At 44.5% G+C, this 19,532-nt stretch overlaps 1 protein-coding gene across 8 annotated transcripts in view; it reads left to right on the forward strand.

Annotated features, from left to right (window-relative positions):
• The window catches only part of Fam120b (family with sequence similarity 120B), a 57,478-nt gene extending 39,629 nt beyond the window's left edge, over positions 1-17,849 (forward strand). For 5 of the 8 annotated variants that reach the window (XM_037200435.1, XM_028866584.2, XM_028866583.2 and 2 more), the window contains 5 exons: positions 7,310-7,516; positions 9,100-9,208; positions 11,495-11,581; positions 16,856-16,907; positions 17,042-17,132. In XM_037200435.1, coding sequence (XP_037056330.1) covers positions 7,310-7,516; positions 9,100-9,208; positions 11,495-11,581; positions 16,856-16,896 — 444 coding nt within the window. In that variant the 3' untranslated portion in view covers positions 16,897-16,907; positions 17,042-17,132. Of the gene's footprint in view, positions 1-2,354; positions 2,491-7,309; positions 7,517-9,099; positions 9,209-11,494; positions 11,582-16,855; positions 16,908-17,041 lie in introns of those variants that run through there. The other 3 variants (XM_037200432.1, XM_037200433.1, XM_028866587.2) reach the window with 3 other exon arrangements.
• The last annotated feature ends 1,683 nt before the right edge of the window (positions 17,850-19,532 follow it).

Genomic DNA, 19,532 nt, shown 5'->3' on the forward strand with positions numbered 1-19,532 from the left:
ATGCCATTCATAATTTTTTTTTTACTAAATTGAATTGCCTAGGTACAAATTAAACATACGTATGATCTGTAGGTCCAAACTTGCAGTCCTGCTGGGTGTGCTGGAGCATGCCTTCTATCCCAGCTGCGGGAGGGAGGAGGCCGAGACAGGATCTACATATCAAATTCCAGCTGGAGCTATAGAGAGAGCCCTCCCCTCAAAAAAATTATAATCTTGATAAAAGTGAAAGAAAAGCTCATGTATGTGGAGGTCAGAGGACAACTTTCAGGAGTCAGTTCTCTTTACTCATACCGTAAATGGAAGAAAAAAAAATAGGGTTGTGTTAATGGACTTTAGAAATACTGTATTAAATTGAGTTCTGCTTATGGTAGACTCTGCAGACCAGACTTACAAGTTTTACATTAGTGAAGAGCACCCACAGGCCTTACGAGGGGTTCCTGGTATCTCTTTGTAAAGAATGGGTACTTTCACATTACACCTCCAAAACCAGTTTGTGCAGCTGAACCCCTTCAGAGTAAAGGTTAAATCTGCAGTGATCAAGTTCATGAGAAACAACGTTTTTCATGAGACAGGTTCACACACTGTATCCCCTGCTGGAACTCACTGTGTAGACCAGGGTAGTCTTGAACTGGTGACAGTCGGCCTCAGCCTCCTCAGTCCTGGAATATAGCCATGTGCTGCTGCCCTTGTGCTTCAGTTCTTAAAATAACTGTCAAATGAATTTCAGTGAGACCTTGTCTGTGGAAGGACTAAAACATCTGTCACTCTCTCTTACCTTTCTCAGTTTTATTAACTGTGTTAGAGATGTGACAGTATGTAGGGTAGTGTGTGTAGCATGAACTTTAAAGGTTCTTATTAATTAAATCAAACCTCGACCTGGGTATTGGGGTGAACACTGGAAGATCAGAGAAACAGAACAAGTCACAGCTACCTCACCTCGCCAGTTCCTCATCTGATCCTGTTTCCTCAGACTGGAAGCCTCTGAGTCCTCATCCAAATGGATCACAGCTGAATGCTGCTCAAAAGCCTAAAAGCTTAACCAGGCTGTAGTTTCTGGTCCTCATGCCTTGTATACCTTTCTGCTTCCTGCCATCACTTCCTGGGATCAAAGGCGTGAGTCACCATGCTTGGCTGTTTCCAGTGTGGCCTTGAACTCACAGAGATCCAAGTGGATCTCTGCCTCTGGAATGCTAGGATTAAAGGTGTGTGTGCCACCATTTTCTGGCCTCTATATCTAGTGGCTGTTCTGTTCTCTGACCCCAGATACGTTTATTAGGGTACACAATGTATTGGGGAACACAATATCACCACAAGGGTGAGCAAAGCAGATTCCCAGAAGGTGACTGGCTCACCTGTGCTTCCATTTCCATGGGGTTTCTTGGATATTTGGAGTGTTGGTGCCTGTGGTTGGTTCAGCATTCCAGATCTATGGCAAATACGTGTGGATTCTTGTGGGATTGTGGAATTCTTTGTAACATAAAGAATGGCTTCGTTAAGAACAGAAGGAGGCTGAACATAAAGGTTGATTTAACAAAGAAAAGAAGTAGTTCATGTTAGCAAGAGATTTTTTTTTTTATGTGTATGAGTGTTTTGCCTGCATGTATGTCTGTGTACCATGTGCACCTCTGTACTCTCTCTGCAGAGGCCAGAAGAGGGCATTGGATCCTCTGGAGCTGGAGTTACAGACAGTTGCCATGTGGTTGCTGGGAATCAAACCCAGGTCCTCTGGAAGAGCAGCCAAGCTCTTAACCACTAAGCCATCTCTCCAGAGCTGAGGCAAGATATTCTTAATTTGTAAAAACTCAGGCACCAGCCTTTGGAGATTACTTCATGTTCCAATCTATCCTTAAATGGTATTCAATTGAAATGAGACTAAGTATAGCTTTTAGAAACACAGTGTCTCTCCCTTCCCCTTCCTCTTTAAAGAAAATTTCTCAGGGGAACAAACCCCAAAATAAATTATCTTCTAAGTTCTACCTAGTGGCCACATCTTGTGTTAGCCCAGATTTTCCTAGAACAGTGTCTTAGTTACTTACCTGTTGCTATGATGAGACATCATGACCAAGGCAACCTAGAGAAGAAAGCATTTAATTGGGGGCTTGCTCACAGTTTCAGAGGGTGAGTAGAGTCCTTGACCATCGTGATGGGGAGCATATCAGCAGGCCAGCATGGCAAAAGAGCAGTAGCTGAGAGCTTACATAGAATCCACCAGCCCAAGGCAGAGAGAGAGAGAGAGAGAGAGAGAGGAGAGAGAGAGAGGGGGGGTGGGGCACTGGGAATGGTGTGGGCTATTGAAATTTCAAAGCCCGCCCCCAATGACACACCTCCTCTGTGGCCACTTCTCTTCCAACAAGGCCACACTTCCTAATCCTTTCCAGTTTCACCAACTGAGGACCAAGCATTCGAACATGAGCCCATGGGAGCCATTCTCTTTCAAACTACTCCAAGCAGGATGGTTACGTTCCAGACATGTGTAAGGAGAGAGCTCACGTGAGTGTCTGCTGCCCTAGTGGGTGGATGATGGACAAGGGTGTATACCTGGACTGGGCTCCCATAATGCTTCTCTGGCATTGCTTGTTTGTCCAGCCTCTTTCAGTCTCGCTCAGGAGGCCCAGTGCCCTGATCAGGATTTGGCAAGCACCTGTTCTGAAAACTTAACACCATGGGACTGTGTGGAGGCCCACAAAGGTTTCCTAGTGAGACCTGAGCTTGGTTTATACAGCAGGGCTGCATTAGAGGATTGCTTGACCACGTGCATGGTCACCAGGTGATTGGAAGGGTCTCTATTTTGCTGAGCTAGGGGGAGGTCTTCTGCTCCACCCCTTGGCATTCCTGTAAAAGGCCCTTTAGAAGAGACAGAAGGGGCCGGTGGAAAAGGATCCAGACCCTCCCGAGGCTATCCTGTGTTTCTATCTGTTTCTCTCCCCTCTATCCTTCTATCTGATATCTCTTATCCCTCACTCCTTAAGAGTACCCTGTTGTAAAATGTGGGAGCCAGTCTCCCAGTTGGGCTCCCACAAATGGTGCCCAAACAGAGACTTGGACTTGGTGAAAGGAGAGTCGGGGGCACCACAGGTGTAAGGGGGCATGCTTGATAATGAATTAAAAATAAAGGCGACAGCATTTTATTCTTGGGAGTGGAGGTAAGGCGGCTGAATGCTGAAGTTAAAAGCGAGGCTGCAGCGAGTATCTCTCTCCATCTAGGTTTCTTTCTTTTTTTCTCTCAATTTCTATCTGTAAAATTTAAGGGAAAAATGTAAGGTAGAATATAGGAATATTGGATAAGAAGAAACGTAGGGTAAAGTAGAATATAGGAATTTAGTGTAAGAAAAAACTTAGGATAAGAAAAGCAGCAAGACAGAGGAGCTGTGTTCTTGGGAGTCTGAACACAAACTCCTGGGGAAGAATCACAGTCATGAAAAAACACTATGAAAAAAACTGGCAGAAAAAGATTCCTGTGGAAGCTTTTGGCCTGTCAATAGCTTAGATCTAAGCCCTGAGCAGCAGGGAAAGAATTTTCTGAGGCAGATGTAGGTGAAATAAAACTCTTCACTCCCCTGGCGCTGCCACTGTATGAAAACATCAAACCATCAGAATTAGTTTCCTCTTGGCCATGAAGTCAAAGTTTAGGGAACAGAAATCTTGGGGAAAACTTAGTGATCTTTCTCTAAAAAACTGAAGGTTTTTCAGGTCTTTCCTTAGATCTCTTTTCTTCCTGTAAGTGCAAAATTAGATTCACCTGGAAATAACATCGATCAGAATGGGAAAATCACCTAGAAAAAAAACAAAACAACAACAACAAAAAAACCTTGAAAACATGGCAAATCCTCTCTGATAGTCCTGTCTCCCCTTCAAGCCAGTATCAGAAAAACAAAACCCAGAATCCCCTGTGACCCGGAGCCTATGCCTGAGTAAGTACAGGCAGAAAGCCGAGTAAGGACAGCCTACCTCCAGAGTGAAGCCACAACTGAGGTGGCTGCTGGTGTGAGCAAAGCAGTGAAGGCTTTGAAATCCTCCCTGCAATGAGGGAGGCAGGGTCTAAGTTCCTAGATCGGGAACTCAAGCCTCTACCCCTAGAACAGAAAGCAGTTAGCAGAGAAACTGAACCTCTGCTAAGGCATCAGACTCTGCATCTTGGGGGAAGGGACAAGCTTGGACAAGCAGAGGATTTATGAGGGGGGGATCTTAACAAGGAAGCTTTATTTCAAGTACTTTCATTTTCTTTTACTGACCCAGAAAGGTGGACAAGGTTGATCTGTAAGTGCACACCTGGGCCCGCTTCTGGGACAGTGTCAGGTAAAGGAAATACACCTGCCAATGCCAGCTCAGGGGGAACAGAAACCAAAAAAACCTCGCTTGATCTTGATTTTCAGTATGAACACAAACCGTGTAAATGGAAACAGGAATGCAGCGGACCCAAAAGGAAGCTTGGGAAATGTAGTCCATAACATAGTTTGTAACAGCATGACGCTATAGAGAAAGGCAGCTTGGGAAATGTAGTGTGTAAAAGCGAGCCAGCATAGGCAAGCATGCCTGCAGAAAAGGCAGATAGATTAGGACAAAAAAACTTTCAGATGTTTCTGTAACTTAGCAGGAGAATGCCCAAGGTAACTACTGCCAGTATAGCCCCCCACCCCACCCCCAAAAAAACCCAAATGCCATTTTTTTCCACAAGCTTTGTTAGCTTGACTCCTGGAAATGAGAAACGGCCTGCCTGTCAGGTGGGAATTATTTGTTATTGAAGAACAAGAAACAGGTGATGCCTGTCAGAAAGCAATTAAAATGACACTTCTCAAGTCATTTTGAAGCCCTTGACAAATGAGGGTAATCAGAGAAGTGTTTTTTTGCCTTTTGAAGAACAGCCTGCAGTGAGGGATTCCTTTGCAAATATAATGGGGAACAAGGAGGCATGTATTTAAAAAGGAGTGACTGTTTTGTAGATGGGGACCAAACTCCAGAAAATCTAGCTGTCTTACAAAATAGAGTCACTTCGTTTGAGAGTTCCCCACAAAAAACAATGCTTAATTAGAATGTCTGCACTGAGGCTGGTGAGAACAGGAAAAATGTGCTAAGTACTGAAGGTTGAAGTTACAACTACAGTCAGAGCTGAATGACTCATGGTCAGAGTGTACCACAGCTACTGGTGAAATTGGCATTGGGTTGAGAAGCTAGTGAATGAAGTGAAAATACTAAATCATAAAAATGTTCTTCCTCAGAGTAAGCTAATAAAAGATGTGTTTCATGATAAATAAAACAACTCTTTTGGATAGTAGCAGTATCTGAACAAATAACCTTATCAGAAACATTGGGCTAATAAAAATCTATCCAAGACAAAGCCTTGTTAAAAGAGGCAATTCTAAGATGCAGCTTTAAAAAATTAAGAAAAGGGAGTTTTACCCTCAGTCGAGCTTAGAGCCACTGATGAATTAGGCTCTAACTTCAGACTCTCAAGAAAAGTAAAGTTTCAGAATGATATCAAGTTGACTATAAACTCTGAACTTTAGAAATGATTTACATACTTCCTGTCTTGTTAGAAGAAAATGTAATAGTTCAGTTAAGAAATCCCTTCTAGATGTTTGCTAATAGAGTTCGCTTTTGAATGTAAGTTAGTTCTGTTAAGAGATTCTTTCTAGTGTAAGTTAGTTCTGTTAAGAGAGTCTTTTTAGATGTTTGCTAATAGAGTTTCCTCTTGAATGTAAGTTTGATAAATAGTTCTTTTAAGAAATTTCTTCTAGATATGTGCTAAAGCTTGTAAAATAAGTTCTATGGAGTTTACTTTTGAATATAAGTTTGTAAAAAGTGCAAATATGTATAATGTAAGTTTGTAAAAAGTGTAAATATGTGTAGTGGAGTTTCCTTTTGAATATAAGTTTGTAAAAAGTATAAATATATAATGCAAGTTTGTAAAAATGTAAATATATAGTGATAAAAAATGTAAATGTGTATTACAGTTTTATTTATGCTAGTTGTAAATATATATAGTAATGTTTACACCAGATATATTTGAACTTTTTTTTTATAATAGCCCAAAATATAATTTTATGGTATCGGTGGCCCCTGGAAAACCTAAACGAAGGTATCATAATTAGGGGAGCTTTTCTGTCTTCCTAGAAGTTTCCATCCTCCTCTGTTTCTGTTTAGAAAGGGGTAGGCCTCCCACAACTGAGTTAGTTTGTACAGAAATTCTACTGCTGTGGTAGGAACACATGTATATATGAGCTATTTAAACAGCTAAAAGTGTCTTTATAATTAGCATGAGTTTTTGTTTACTTGAGTGGATACTTTGAAGTGTTTTGAAATCACTGTTTTCTCCTGGGAATCAAAACAGTCTCTTGAAAATTTTATTGAACATCTGTTAGAAGAGAGTTTTGATTTAGAAAAAGGCTTGATGCAGCTAAGACTGCTGTAGTCATCTTAGACCCATTGCAAAAAGGATATTCCATCTTTATTATCCTGAACTCCTTTACTGGGAGGTGTGTCGGCTGTGAAGATCACTGTGGATGTTTGCAAGCTCTTAGTAGGGACCTGGGTGAGAGCTGAGTGAAGCTCTGTACCTCCTCCTGCCAGAGGCTGGTAGCCAAAGATGGGCAACTTTCTTCTTGATAGTTTAAAATTATTCAAGAATGACCTAAGACAGTCACAGTCTATCTGAGGGGCCTGGAGGGCCCTTTATTATATCAAGAAGGGGAGTTGTGGTGGCCCACAATAGTTTCCTAGTGAGATCTGAACTTGCTTTACACAATAGGGCTGCATTAGAGGATTGCTTGACCACATGCATGTTTACCAGGGGATTGGAAGGGTCTACAATGGGCTGAGCTAGGGGGAGGTCTTTTGCTCCACCCCTTCGCATAACTATAAATAGCCCTTTAGCCAGGTGGTGGTGGCACATGCCTTTAATCCCAGCACTCAGGAGGCAGAGCCAGGCGGATCTCTGTGAGTTCAAGGCCAGCCTGGTCTACAGAGGGAGATCCAGGAAAGTCACCAAAACTACACTGAGAAACCCTGTCTTGAAAAACCAAAATAAATAAATAAATAGCCCTTTAGAAGAGACAGAAGGGGCCAGTGGATAAGGATCCAGGCTCTGCCGAGGCTATCCTGTGTTTCTATCTGTTTCTCTCCCCTTTATCCTTCTATCTGATATCTCTTATCCCTCACTCCTCAAAGAGTATCCTGTTGTAAAATGTGGGAGCCAGTCTCCCAGCCGGGCTCCCACAGGACTGAGACCCTCCAGTCAGCATTTTGCTGCACACACCTAACTTTTGGTTTGAGCCATCTGTCTTGAGCTCCCTGTGTGTGTCTGTCTCCACAGCTGGATTACATTAACTCCAGAGCTGTGCAACTGGGGTCCCTCCTCGTCCGAGGCCTCACCACATTGGTACTAGTCAACAGTGCATGTGGCTTCCCTTGGACAACAAGCGAATTTATGCCCTGGAATGTGTTTGATGGCAAGCTTTTCCATCAGAAGTACCTGCAGTCTGAAAAAGGATATGCTGTGGAGGTTCTTTTGGAACAAAATGTGAGTTCTGGTTATTGAATATTAGAACAATGAGTAAGTTTGAAGTCAGCCACTCTAGTGTGCCTAGAAAGTCTGCCCATCTCATTAGTTAGGAAGCTTTAAAAAAAAAATAGGCATGTTCTCCCGAGTCATCCCCATCACCTCACACAGCTGGTGGGACTGTGCTGATGGTTCTGCAACTGCTTTCCACACGGCTCCGTTTAGCAGCATCACTTGGAATCCACATAGCTAATTGCTTTTGTGGGGAGAATAAGCTGAAAGAAGGGTTTGCACTGTCAGCAGAGGGCTTCTTCAGACAGCAGACTAGTTGAGGAGACTCTGCTGTTACAAAAGGCCGCCCATGTCCTGGGGACACTGACTGCTGCCCTGGGGTTCCCCAGACAGCAGACTAGTTGGGGAGACTCTCCTGCTACAAAAGGCCGCCCATGTCCTGGGGACACTGACTGCTGCCCTGGGGTTCCCCAGACAGCAGACTAGTTGGGGAGACTCTCCTGCTACAAAAGGCCGCCCATGTCCTGGGGACACTGACTGCTGCCCTGGGGTTCCCCAGACAGCAGACTAGTTGGGGAGACTCTCCTGCTACAAAAGGCCGCCCATGTCCTGGGGACACTGACTGCTGCCCTGGGGTTCTTCAGACAGCAGACTAGTTGAGGAGACTCTGCTGCTACAAAAGGCCGCCCATGTCCTGGGGACACTGACTGCTGCCCTGGGGTTCTTCAGACAGCAGACTAGTTGAGGAGACTCTGCTGCTACAAAAGGCCGCCCATGTCCTGGGGACACTGACTGCTGCCCCAGCTTTCTAAGTACAATTGCTTCATGATTCCTGGAAGATTTCCAAATGAGGCTTCCCGCCAAGCTCATTTGGAATGTTTTATTACCCACAGGGATGAGAAGGCGGTGTGATTGTGAGGGAACATGCTGATCTGTTAGATCAAACACTCCCAAGTTTTCACACCAAAGGGAAAACATTTGGCAATGTGTTGCTGTCGCCATTCTCACCGAAGTTCCAGGGTGTTACAGGATTTGTGAGTGTTTAGAACTTAGAGGAGCAGAACAAGAGCAAAGCCCTTTCTCAGATTTGGACGTTGCTCTAGCAGTGATTGAAGGAGATTCAGCCCTGGGGCACAGCTGCCAGTTGTTTGTATACCTCAAAATACATGACTCCTTGAGCACTCCAGAGGGGCTTAAAAGAATCATCAAGGATGAAATATTGACCAGTCATTCAGGAAGCTATGAGAACAGTGCTGATGTTCATACCCCTCTCTGCTGCTGCTGTTGGATGACCCCAGCATCTCCTCTTGGCATTCTTAGATTATCACGGGAGTAGATTTTTAGTCGTGACTGTTTAGTTTATAATGTCTAGAAGCAGGCATCACAGGTATTTGATGTCATCTGAGACCCTCTTGAGGTCATGCTAATTGAGAGCTGCCACTGTCTTCACTTGGTGCAGACCGTGCAGCTACGCAGGTTGATGTCTTGTGGACAGAGACCACTAGGAGGTTGCCCCCCATCCCTGCCACCTCACACCCTGCTCTTTCACAGAATGTGCAGCTAGCCTGCATTTTCATCTGATCTGTTTGCAGAGATCGTGGCTCACCAAATTCCACAACCTGAAGACAGTGGTCTGCAAGGCCTGCTCAAAGGAGAACAGACGCATTGTAGGCAGAACACATTGGAACTCGCACTACACAGGTGGGCAAGGGTTGGGTGCTTCCCCTTACCTGTCACTTGATGTGCTGGGGCCAGGGTAGACTTACCTGCTTTCTTGTGATTTACTCATAAAAGAACAATGAAATTATGACACATAAATATGATTGGACTGTACTCAATAACTTAAATTCTTGTCCCATAAGAAAAAACATTTCAAGAAGGATTTGTTGGTTAATTGAATAAAGAACTCTTTCTCTGATGTATCATCTGTTTCCCACAATTCCCCTAATTAAAGGCTGCATGAATAGTGTTTGTCTGCCTGACAAAAGTTGAGGTTTAGTTTTTCTCATAACAAATGGACATTAGAAAAGTTCAGTATGTATATACCTATATGTATGTGTACAGTAACAGTTTTTACAAAAGTGGTCATGAATTTGAAGAACAGTAGGAAAGGACAAATGGGATGGTTTGGAAGGAGGAACAGGAAGGGAGAAATGTTGCAATTAAATTATAATCTCAAAAAGAGAATAATTAAATAGGAGCTTTAGAAGATTTATGGTTCTGTCACCTAAAATGGCAACTGTTGGAAGATAATACACTTCTGAAGTGTCGTCTTGTGTCACAGTTCAAGATTCTCACTCTTCCACATAGCATCCATCACATTACACAGTGGCCAGTGTAGATGTAACCAACCATCTTATTAAATAGGAAACACAGAACCAATATAAAGAAGAAAGCCAAGAGCTCAGAGCTCAGAGCTAAAACCTTACCCTTCCTCCTGTGGTGGTCCTCCCTCTCCGGCCAGTCTTCCTCCACTGCTGTCCATGTTTGCAGTGGATCCTAGACAACCAGGGGCCTCAGTGGGGAGGGTGTCAGTAACAGACATTCCAGTAAGCTGATTGCTGGGGGCCACAGTAAGGGAGCCTGGTGGTCTGGGAAGAGTGGCTGCAGATTTGGGTGAATTGCAACAGAAGGAGAAGCTAGGAAGGTCAGGAGAAGTTTAGGGTATAGAATTCTTCTTAATGCTAAACTTAAGAGTTGATGTTTGTATCCAATAAATTGAGGAATTTTTGAAGGTTTTGAAGTGGTGTTATCAGAAAGGTACTCTCAGGACAGCAGCTACTTTGGGAGTGAAGGAAATGGGATCAGGAGATGGCTGGCCCAGGGATTGTCCTGGGCCCCAGGTGAGAGGTGGCCCTGGGGCAAGTGCCTGCACCCTTGGAGTATCTCAGGCATCACATAAGTTGTGCTTTGATCTTTTCCCCTCACTGGTGGGTGAATCTAGTAGTATGGGTGCATTGCTTGGGACCTTGTCCTTTTTGTCCACAGTGGCTCTAAGCAGAAGAGGATTTTGGTCTCTGAAGGCCCTATCACACATGTGTTGTCCTTGGGAGTTCCTGGCCAAATGCCACATTGCCTAGCAGACACACCCCAGAGTCTGCAGTTGGCACTTGGTAGGAACTCATTCTGTGGAGCATGAGAAATAAAGATACCTTAAAAAGTCCAAGATAGGGCTGGAGAGATGGCTTAGAGGTTAAGAGCACCGACTGCTCTTCCAGAGGTCCTGAGTTCAATTCCCAGCAACCACATGGTGGCTCACAACCATCTATAATAAGGTCTGGTGCCCTCTTCTGGTCATACATGCTGTATACATAATAAATAAATCTTTAAAAAAAAAGTCCAAGATAGCCGGGGGGGGGGGGGTGGGGGGGTGCACATCTTTAATCCCAGCACTCGGAAGGCAGAGGCTGGTGGATTTCTGAGAGTTCGAGGCCAGCCTGATCTACAGAGCGAGTTCCAGGACAGGCTCCAAAGCTACACAGAGAAACCCTGTCTCGAAAAACAAACAAACAAAAAGTCCAAGGTAGTATGTAATTAGTGGGAATTAGTGATACAAGGGAGACATCAGAGTATAAAAAGTATGTGTTAATGCATTTGTGGGAATGTGGAGGAGCTCACCACATCCCAGGAATATGCTCAAGGGGAACACATCCATATGATCGTGTTACCTGAAGAGACTGGAGGTGGGCCTCCTTATAGGGGGGAATAGTGTTTGCAATTGTTGCCTCTGGGACAGAGTCTGGGTAAGCAACAAGACTCCGTTTTAAAGACACATGGTGAAATCTATCTTAGTACTGGTCATAAGCTGCCATTTGACTTCTAGTCCGGATTGGCTGCACCTCTTCTGAGGCCTTTGTCTGTAGTCTTCGTCCCATCCTGCCGTTGTGAGCACACGGAAGGTTCACTGGCCTGTTATCACTTGCTACACTATTACGTGTGAAACAAAATGAGTGATGGTGTGCTGATGTGTTGACCATGTTCCCACAGGGAGGCTGGGGAGACAGGGCTCCAGCTCCCACAGGACAGGCTCCACACATGGCCATCCTGGGCAGCCATGGAGAGATCAGGGTTCAGGTAAGAGTCTACCACACCAGCCATCAACTGCTCATAAGTGCTGCATTCCTTTACGCTGTGTTTGTGCTGAAACATGCTATGTTTCCTGTGTTTGAAAACGAGTTGTGTATTTACAGTTAGAAAGCAGATCAGTGTGTTGGCATACCTAATTCTTTGTTTAATGGAATAGAGACAAATAATGATAATCTTGCTTGATGGCGATATGTCTGCTTCTAACTGCTTTATATTCTACCAATTCATTCATCTCTTAAAGACTCAATTTTTACAATTTACTCAAAGGCTTTTCTAAAGATTGCTTGTAAATGGCTCAAATAGGAGCATTCTGCTGTCTTTCATGTCATGGATCACATTTATAATGTTGGAAATGCAGCTTCTTATATGTCATATGGGTGTATTGATAATCACACTATACTTAATTTGATATGCAATTATTTGCACTTCAATATGTAGAGAACTTCCTATCAGTATTTGAATTCAAATTTCTTTTAGGTTCCAGAGCTAAACTTGATAGATTGAAATTACCGAAGACTTACGGTTTTGTCCTTTTATAGAAATATACTCAAATGTGATTTTTACTTTTGTAAACCGGGCGTGTGCAGATTTGCATGTTGCTCAGATTACTGTCTAAGACACGGCTGCTCTTTAGCAGTCCTGAGTGCAGCAGCACAGCCATCCCTGTGCCGCTGCTGAGGAAGGACTCTCCTCAGGCTGTAGACAGCACACGTGTACAGTGCCCAGGCTTGTCTTCTCGAGTGTGGGTATTGAGCAACTTTGAAGCTGCTGTATGGTTTAGAATAATCCAGTTCCTGATGGACATCTTTGAAAGGCTGCTCCCTGGAGAAGGAGAAGCACCGTCAATGTAGACTTAGGTTGGCTTTTGACTTTCCTTGAACGAGCTGAACTTACCCAGGGTGCTCTATCACTCCTGTCTTCTAGGGCCTGTGGTGGCCGGCTGAGGTTCTCCTGAAGCTCTCCAGCACAGCCTGTGTCCAGGGCTCCCTGCCACACTACCAGCTAGCCCATGACTCTGAGCTGACCCAGACAGATGTTTGTCCAGAATAATGGCAAGGGAGGGTCAGAGTTCTGAATAGATAGATGTCTCTCAAGGCCAAAGACCACCAAAAGCAGTGAAAGCCTATAGACCTTCTTTGTAAAGCTACCATGACGCTGGTAATGGCTTTAGCCCACTTGAGTTAGATAGGATCTAGGTGTAGGCCCAGCTCTCTGCATGTCCCACCCTGAAAATGTTTACGCATCCTGCATCCTTGACACAAGGCACCTGGCCTTAAGGCTTTGGCCCTTTGCCCTTGTGTGTTGGGGAAGAGCCAGTGGCCCTTCCTTGAGGTAGCTGGTCCCCGCTGATGGTTCTTCCCCTGCCGGCAGCCGCAGTCCGCCTTGCCTGGTGTGCTAAGGAAGGTGATGCCTCCTTTTTGTCCTCTTTGGCTTGCCATTGTCCCGTTCCCATGTGTAGAACCTTGAGGCTAGGCCAGATAGCAGCTGAGCAATTGTGGGCAGTAAGAGGCCGTCGTTCTCTAGGGAGGCAGCATCCTCACCAGCTACAGGAGAGCAGCACCAGTGTTGTCAGATCTCCACACTCTGACTGTCTGGTGACTGTCTGGTGACTGTCCTGGCTCCTCCTCTGGCAGGCAGCTGGCATCAATAAGCTTGTGTATCTGTAGCTCTGCAGAGCTGAGATTCTTTGATTCATGGTTGGTGAGTAGGAAAGGTGATGAGGTGCTGTTTACAGAGGTGCCATAGAACCAGGCCCGCGCCAGGCTTCTCTGGGGAGCCTGGGCCTTAGTAACCTCACCTGCAGCTCTTAGGACAGTCTCATAACCTGCACCGGGGTGCCTTTGGTTTTCCTGGCAGGCATTCCTTAGTATAGCTATGCTACTGAAACTGCAAACCCTACAAAGAGTTGTCTATATCCACAGAGCCCTGTTCCCAGCTGAGTGCCAGAAAGAATGTCACAAGAATTGGATTATTCTCACCCTTAGTGCCATGGCAGAAGTTACAAGGATATGTTTCAGATACGCTAGGAGAATCAATTCTTCCTTGGGTTGTTTTTGGTCATGGGGCGGGAGGTTGATTTCTTCACATTCTTTTAGCAGAGGGTATTGAGCATGTCCTCATATAGATGAAAATAATGGAATGACTCTGTAGGAGAAATGCTTTCTAAGTCCCAGGTCTCTACCAGAGAGATGTCTACCCTAGAGCCCACATCACTGAGCATTTCCATTGTCCCAGAGATATCATGGTATCTGTGTGTCCCACCAATGTGACAGCTATCTTCATGGCACCAGGATGCATCCTACATATGTGACGTGTCCTTGTGGCCAGTGATATAAGGCTAGAGGCCTTTAGCCACATGTAGAGTGGATACATGTTTTAGGACATAAGACTGAAGGCTAGTGAGATAATGGTGGTAGCCTCTGCTGGGCCCAGAGCCGAGGTCAGGAGATGTCAATCCCAGGACTGGAACTACAGTGAGTGAACTAGAGTCAACCACTGTTCCAAAGACAGGTAATCCTATTCAAGCTGTAGATGTCTTTCCAATGGTGCTATTCCCATTCATGTTTGTAAAATATTTGCTACCAATGAGGAATTAGAAGCATAGTGAAGAACTCGGGGCAGCAGCCACTTGTGGTTCTTTGTATGCATGCCACGCATCTCCTGACTTCCTGGTCTTTTGACCCTTGTGGTCTGCAGCTTTCTCACACACATCAGCAGCCTCAGCCATGGCCTAGCCTGGTGAGATACACTCTCCTTCTGGACCTTTCGCATCTGCAGGACTTGCTTCTCCCTGAGCCGTGGGCTCTGATGTCCCCAGCATTCTACATGCCGCTACTTCCTGACCTCTTGTCTGCATCCTGGGCCACAGTCCTATAGCCCAGCATTGACATCCCTTTTGGTAACTAACACTCACCAACTTAATGAAACAGATGTGGTGAACAAAGTCTGGACAGCTGTGCGTTTCCTGGTTGTGTGCTCTACATTGGTTTTCTTTGCATGCATGTTCTTCAAGTTCCATAGGGCAGTGGTGGAGACAAAGGTCTTGCTCTTGCTGAACTCAATGAATGATGTCATGCTTCCCATCATATACCCAGTTTTAGTTCTAAATCCAGTATGCACATCCACAACCACCAATTTTCTATATCTCATTTCTGATATACGTATCTTGAAAACTATGTTTACACATATAAAGAAAAGGCCAGATAATCAAAAGCAATAAGCAGTTCTTCTGACCCAGAAAAGAACAATGTGAGGTTGTCATGACTGTTCCAGATGTGCAGGCACTGAGGACACACAGGGCCCTGGACAGTTAGTCTGTCCAGTGATTGAATATGCAGTACCACACATCTCTTTACTCAACTGCCTAATTTCCTGCTACCAGCCAGGCTGGAAAGTTGCAAGAGTTGGCTTCTATCCTCCACCACACTAAACTTGACACACTGGGAGTGTTGAGTGATGTGTGTGTTATCTAGCCCATTTACCCTGTTCTGGTTACTTGAAAACAGAAACATGGCACTGGTCACATTAGTTAAAGCCTAAAAACTACATAGACATTGTGCCCTGGTTTGAGACTTGGGACTTTGAAGGACAGCTCTGCTTTATTGGGGTGGGTTATAATAGAAACATAATCACAGTTGTGTTGTGAAGGTTGGGCTGGGAGAAGTTTTAGGGTCCTGAGACAAAAAAGCCAATTTGAGTGGCCTGGGTGCTGGGTTGATGTCAGGTTGAATGGCTAAAGGTGAGTCTAGAAGCAGCTAGGGGCAGCATGTGAGCAAAGGATAGTGTTCCACTGGCACCTTGCCCATGTGGAAGAAAGTCCACAGGCCACCTGCTGCTGCTGCTGCTGCTGCTGCTGCTGCTGCTTCATTAGTGCTCTTTGGTGTTGTGTGCAACATCAACTTTTACACATTTGGTCCTTAATTGGAATTTTTGTTGTTGTTGTTGTTTTAAAGATCAGGCAATCTACTTTTTCTGCGAAATTACTGAAGTGTGTTTTGTTTGGGCCAGCACATTTTTGTAGTGGGTTTTTTCCTGCCTTAAATATTTTTGTATTTCTTCAACATATGAAGTAGAAAGTTGTTACTATTTCAAGATTAGAAAAAAAATAGACAACATTCTTCATGTTAAAAAAAAGACTCGAAATGCTTTATGTTCAAAATGACAGTGTTCAGTTTTGGCATAGTTGACACATTTAAGTATGGACCTAACTATACATGTGGGCACTGTGGAAGCTGAGGCCTCAGGGCCACTTCAGGGACTGCAGCCTGGCAGATGGGGTGGAGTACATCTCAGAGATAGTCAACATCAAAGTCTGGGGCCCAACCTATCCACCTTGTGACCAAATGGCTACCAGAGTTGAAGTTTTGACCTTTCCCTTGCTGTTATTCAGCCCAGCTGGTGAGGGAAAACGTGTTAAATTCCATTTAAGGAGCTGTAAACTAGGTGAGATTCTTCACTTTGCCCGTTCTCATGGTGACTGAGAGGGGCCTGCACACTAGGAGACTCCAGGAGTGGAAACGGAGATGACAGGGTGGACACCTGTCAGGGCCATCACCCTTACACCTTAGGGGTCATTAGGCAGAGCATGTTAAAGCCATTGCTTTCATGTACCAAAGAAAGCCAAGAGCAAGACTTGCAGAAAAGTGTGTTGTCTTTGAGAAAGAGTCTTACCATGTGGCATTATCCTGCCTCGAACTCACAGAGATCCACCTGCCTCTGAGTCCTGAGTACTACCATGCTCAACCAAAAAGTGTCATTTTTAATATGTGGAAACTGTCAGTTTTCTTCAAGGGTAGCTCTGCACCAAGTCCCTTCCCAACACCCCGTGTCTGTCAGAGGCAGGAAGAGGCCAGCCACACTGGGGTTGGGGGCTTGTACGCTCAGCCCTGGAAAAGCCACACGTGGTTCTCTCTGTGTTTGGCAGGAAGTCCTGTCAGAGCCATCTGCATGAATTTCCATTTCCAAAGTCATTAGCAGCAATAAACATCTAGATGTCCTGCAGATGGTTAGAACTGGCACCAAGAGAAACAATTTTGACAGTTTCCTTCCACTAATAGCACTGCCTCCTAATTAATTGCTTCCACTTTAATGGAATAATTATAGAACAAAATTTAATGACAGGTGGTCACAGCTGAAAAATGTTCTGTCTTCCAGTACAACTCAGCATTCTGTCTTTATGCATACTTAGAACCATGCCACTTCTTTCAGTTAGTGTTTGGAGACAGTTCTTCTTACTTTGGCTTTTATTTCTGTTTGGTGCAGGGGGCAGACAGTATGAGCATGACCAGTGGAGACGATACTAGACATCTCGCAGGTAAGTTCCTCACCAGCGTCTCCACATGAATCAGTAGATGCTTTGTCTTTACAGTTGAGAACCAACATGTCACATGTGGCAGCTTCCGGACTGGGATCCACCAACTTAATTCAAGATGTGTTTGCTTCTTCCAGAAAGTGTGGGAAGAGGATGCAGGGCCCAGGCTCCACCCTCATCCAGAGTAATGTCACCCAGTCTCACCAGCAAGGCGATGGCAACTGGAACCACACTTCAAAGGAAGGAAAAATTACCTTTCAGAGGTTTCTCCCACATGTATTGTAAAAACGCCCATTGGTTTGGTTTCAAAGGTTGCTCCTGACTCCATGACCCACAACACCATCACTAACATCACATGCTTTCCCGATCTTAGCAGGACTCTAGATTGTGAAAATGTTTTCCCAAATCATTAGTCTTTGAAATCATGGAGTCTTAGTTACTTTTCTATTACTGTGAAAAGACACCATGACCAAAGCAACTTATAAAAGGAAGCATCTGACGTGGGGCTCAAGGTTCCAGAGGGTAGCAGAGTCCATGACCATCATGTCAGAGAGCATGGCGGCAGGCAGGCTAATGAACACTTACTAACTGGGAACAGCTCCGGGTTTTGAAACTTCAAAGCCCACCACATTGACACACCCCCTCCAGCAAGGCCACGCCTTCTCCAGCAAGGCCACACCCCTCCAGCAAGGCCACGCCTCCTCCAGCATGACCACACCTAATCCTTTCCACCAACTGGAGAACAAGCATTCAAACATATTAGCCTGTGCGGGTCATTCTCATTCAGTCCATGACACATGAAATCTAATAGCCATACAACCTGTCAGAAATTACTTTTTCATTAGAAATTCTAACAGAAGTCAATTGTCTAACTACTTCTTTTCTTGATCCTCAGAAGTGTTTGGATAGAAAAAATAAACTAAACTCTTGCTTGCTTATGGGAAAGTTGTTTCTGCTTGGAGGAGGGATGGCTCAGCAGTTAAGAACAGTGGCTGCTCCTCCAGAGGACCCAGGTATGGTTCCCGTCACCAACGTGATAGCTCACAACTGTTTTTAACTCCAGTTCCAGGGGACCTAAAGTGTCTTCTGGCCTCTGTGGACTCGAGACACACAAGTGATGCACAGACATTCATGCAGGCAAAACAACCATTAAGATGAAATAAAAAAGTAAAACTTTTTTAAAGGAGCACATTGGGTCAGGCTTAGAAGTAAGGTCCTCTTGAACCTTTGAGGTTATTACCTGTCTCCACTGGGGACATGAGAATAGCTGTGCCCAGGGCCCTTATGGCCATGCTGTGTCTCTGAGGACACTTAGTTCACTTGGGAGATGCAAGCACCCCTGACCCCGGAAGATGTGTCCTTCAGTGCTGCTGTCTCTAAATCCTTAGTAAGCCTCTAAAAATGCTCGTTTTCTTCTTTACACTGACAGTTACCCAGATGACTCTGGCTCAAGTGTGCTGCGCAGAGCTCTTGGGTTTCACCTTGAAATTCTTATATTTACCAGAAAGGTATATAGCTCCCACATGGGGACACATTTGTATTTGGTCAGCTCCTTTCTGCTCCTGAAGGACTTCTGCATACTGTGTCTGCATACTGTGTCTTGTAGCTGCTATGACTTTAATGCTTGGATTTGGAACTGGGCTTTCTGATCCTCCAGTGAATGTTTCCCTCTAATATTCACTTCCTGTCCTCCTCGTGTGTGCTGCTTTGAAACATTGCTGCCTTTAGATGTTCTGTTTCTCTGCTGTTTTCCTGTGTAACTTCGAGTTAAGTTTGTGATCTCTTAGAAAGTATATTTCTATGAAAGCTGTTTTCCTTCACAGAATCTGTATTTTGACCTGATAATAAAATATGAATGTCATTCATAAGCTTAAATGAGCCATTGTGTTGGTGGATATTTATCACATTTAAACTACCAGTGTGCAGAGCTTTGACAATGAGAATATTGCTTATGTTGTGTTCCAGTCAACTCTTGTAGAATTTCCACATATCGATCTAAAATGCTCATGATTGACTCCTTCCTTCCTCCCTCTCTCCTTCCCTCCCTTCACTTCTTCCTTAATTCCTTCCTTCCAAGACAAGGTCCTATTCTGTTGCCTACACAGCCCTGGGAGTCCTAAGGCCTCAGTTATGTCCTCCTATTGTACCAAACCTTCTTAGGCATGCCATATCTTTGTTCTTGTAGAAAAATGATGTTAAGCACAGAATCAGATAGTGTTCCTAAAGTAGGAAAAATCAACACATTTTCAGGAATCAAAAAAAAAAAAACCCAAATATCCTTTCTAAGGATATGAGTGTTCTCTGATAGAATGAGCGCTTCATCCCACAGAGTGTAGGAACTGTGTGAGGCAGTGCTGGGCAGAGAAACAAGTGAAACGGGCAGGTGTTGCTAAGCAGTATTGAGCGGTAAAAGCGTAAGGCGACAAGACAGCAGGGCCACGACTCTGGATTAGTACGTGGGAAGTGATGGTGAAAAGTCAAGGCATGTTTTCTTTTCTGCTTAGAAAACAATATTTTCATTATCTGTCAATATTTTTAGAAATATATGCTAAAATATATGTAAAATGCGATATGAACTAGAAAAAAAAGAGTGAAAAAGGAAAGCTACTTACACTCCTCATGCTGGAA

Source organism: Peromyscus leucopus, chromosome 8a (assembly GCF_004664715.2).
Source record: "Peromyscus leucopus breed LL Stock chromosome 8a, UCI_PerLeu_2.1, whole genome shotgun sequence".
NCBI lineage: Eukaryota > Metazoa > Chordata > Mammalia > Rodentia > Cricetidae > Peromyscus > Peromyscus leucopus.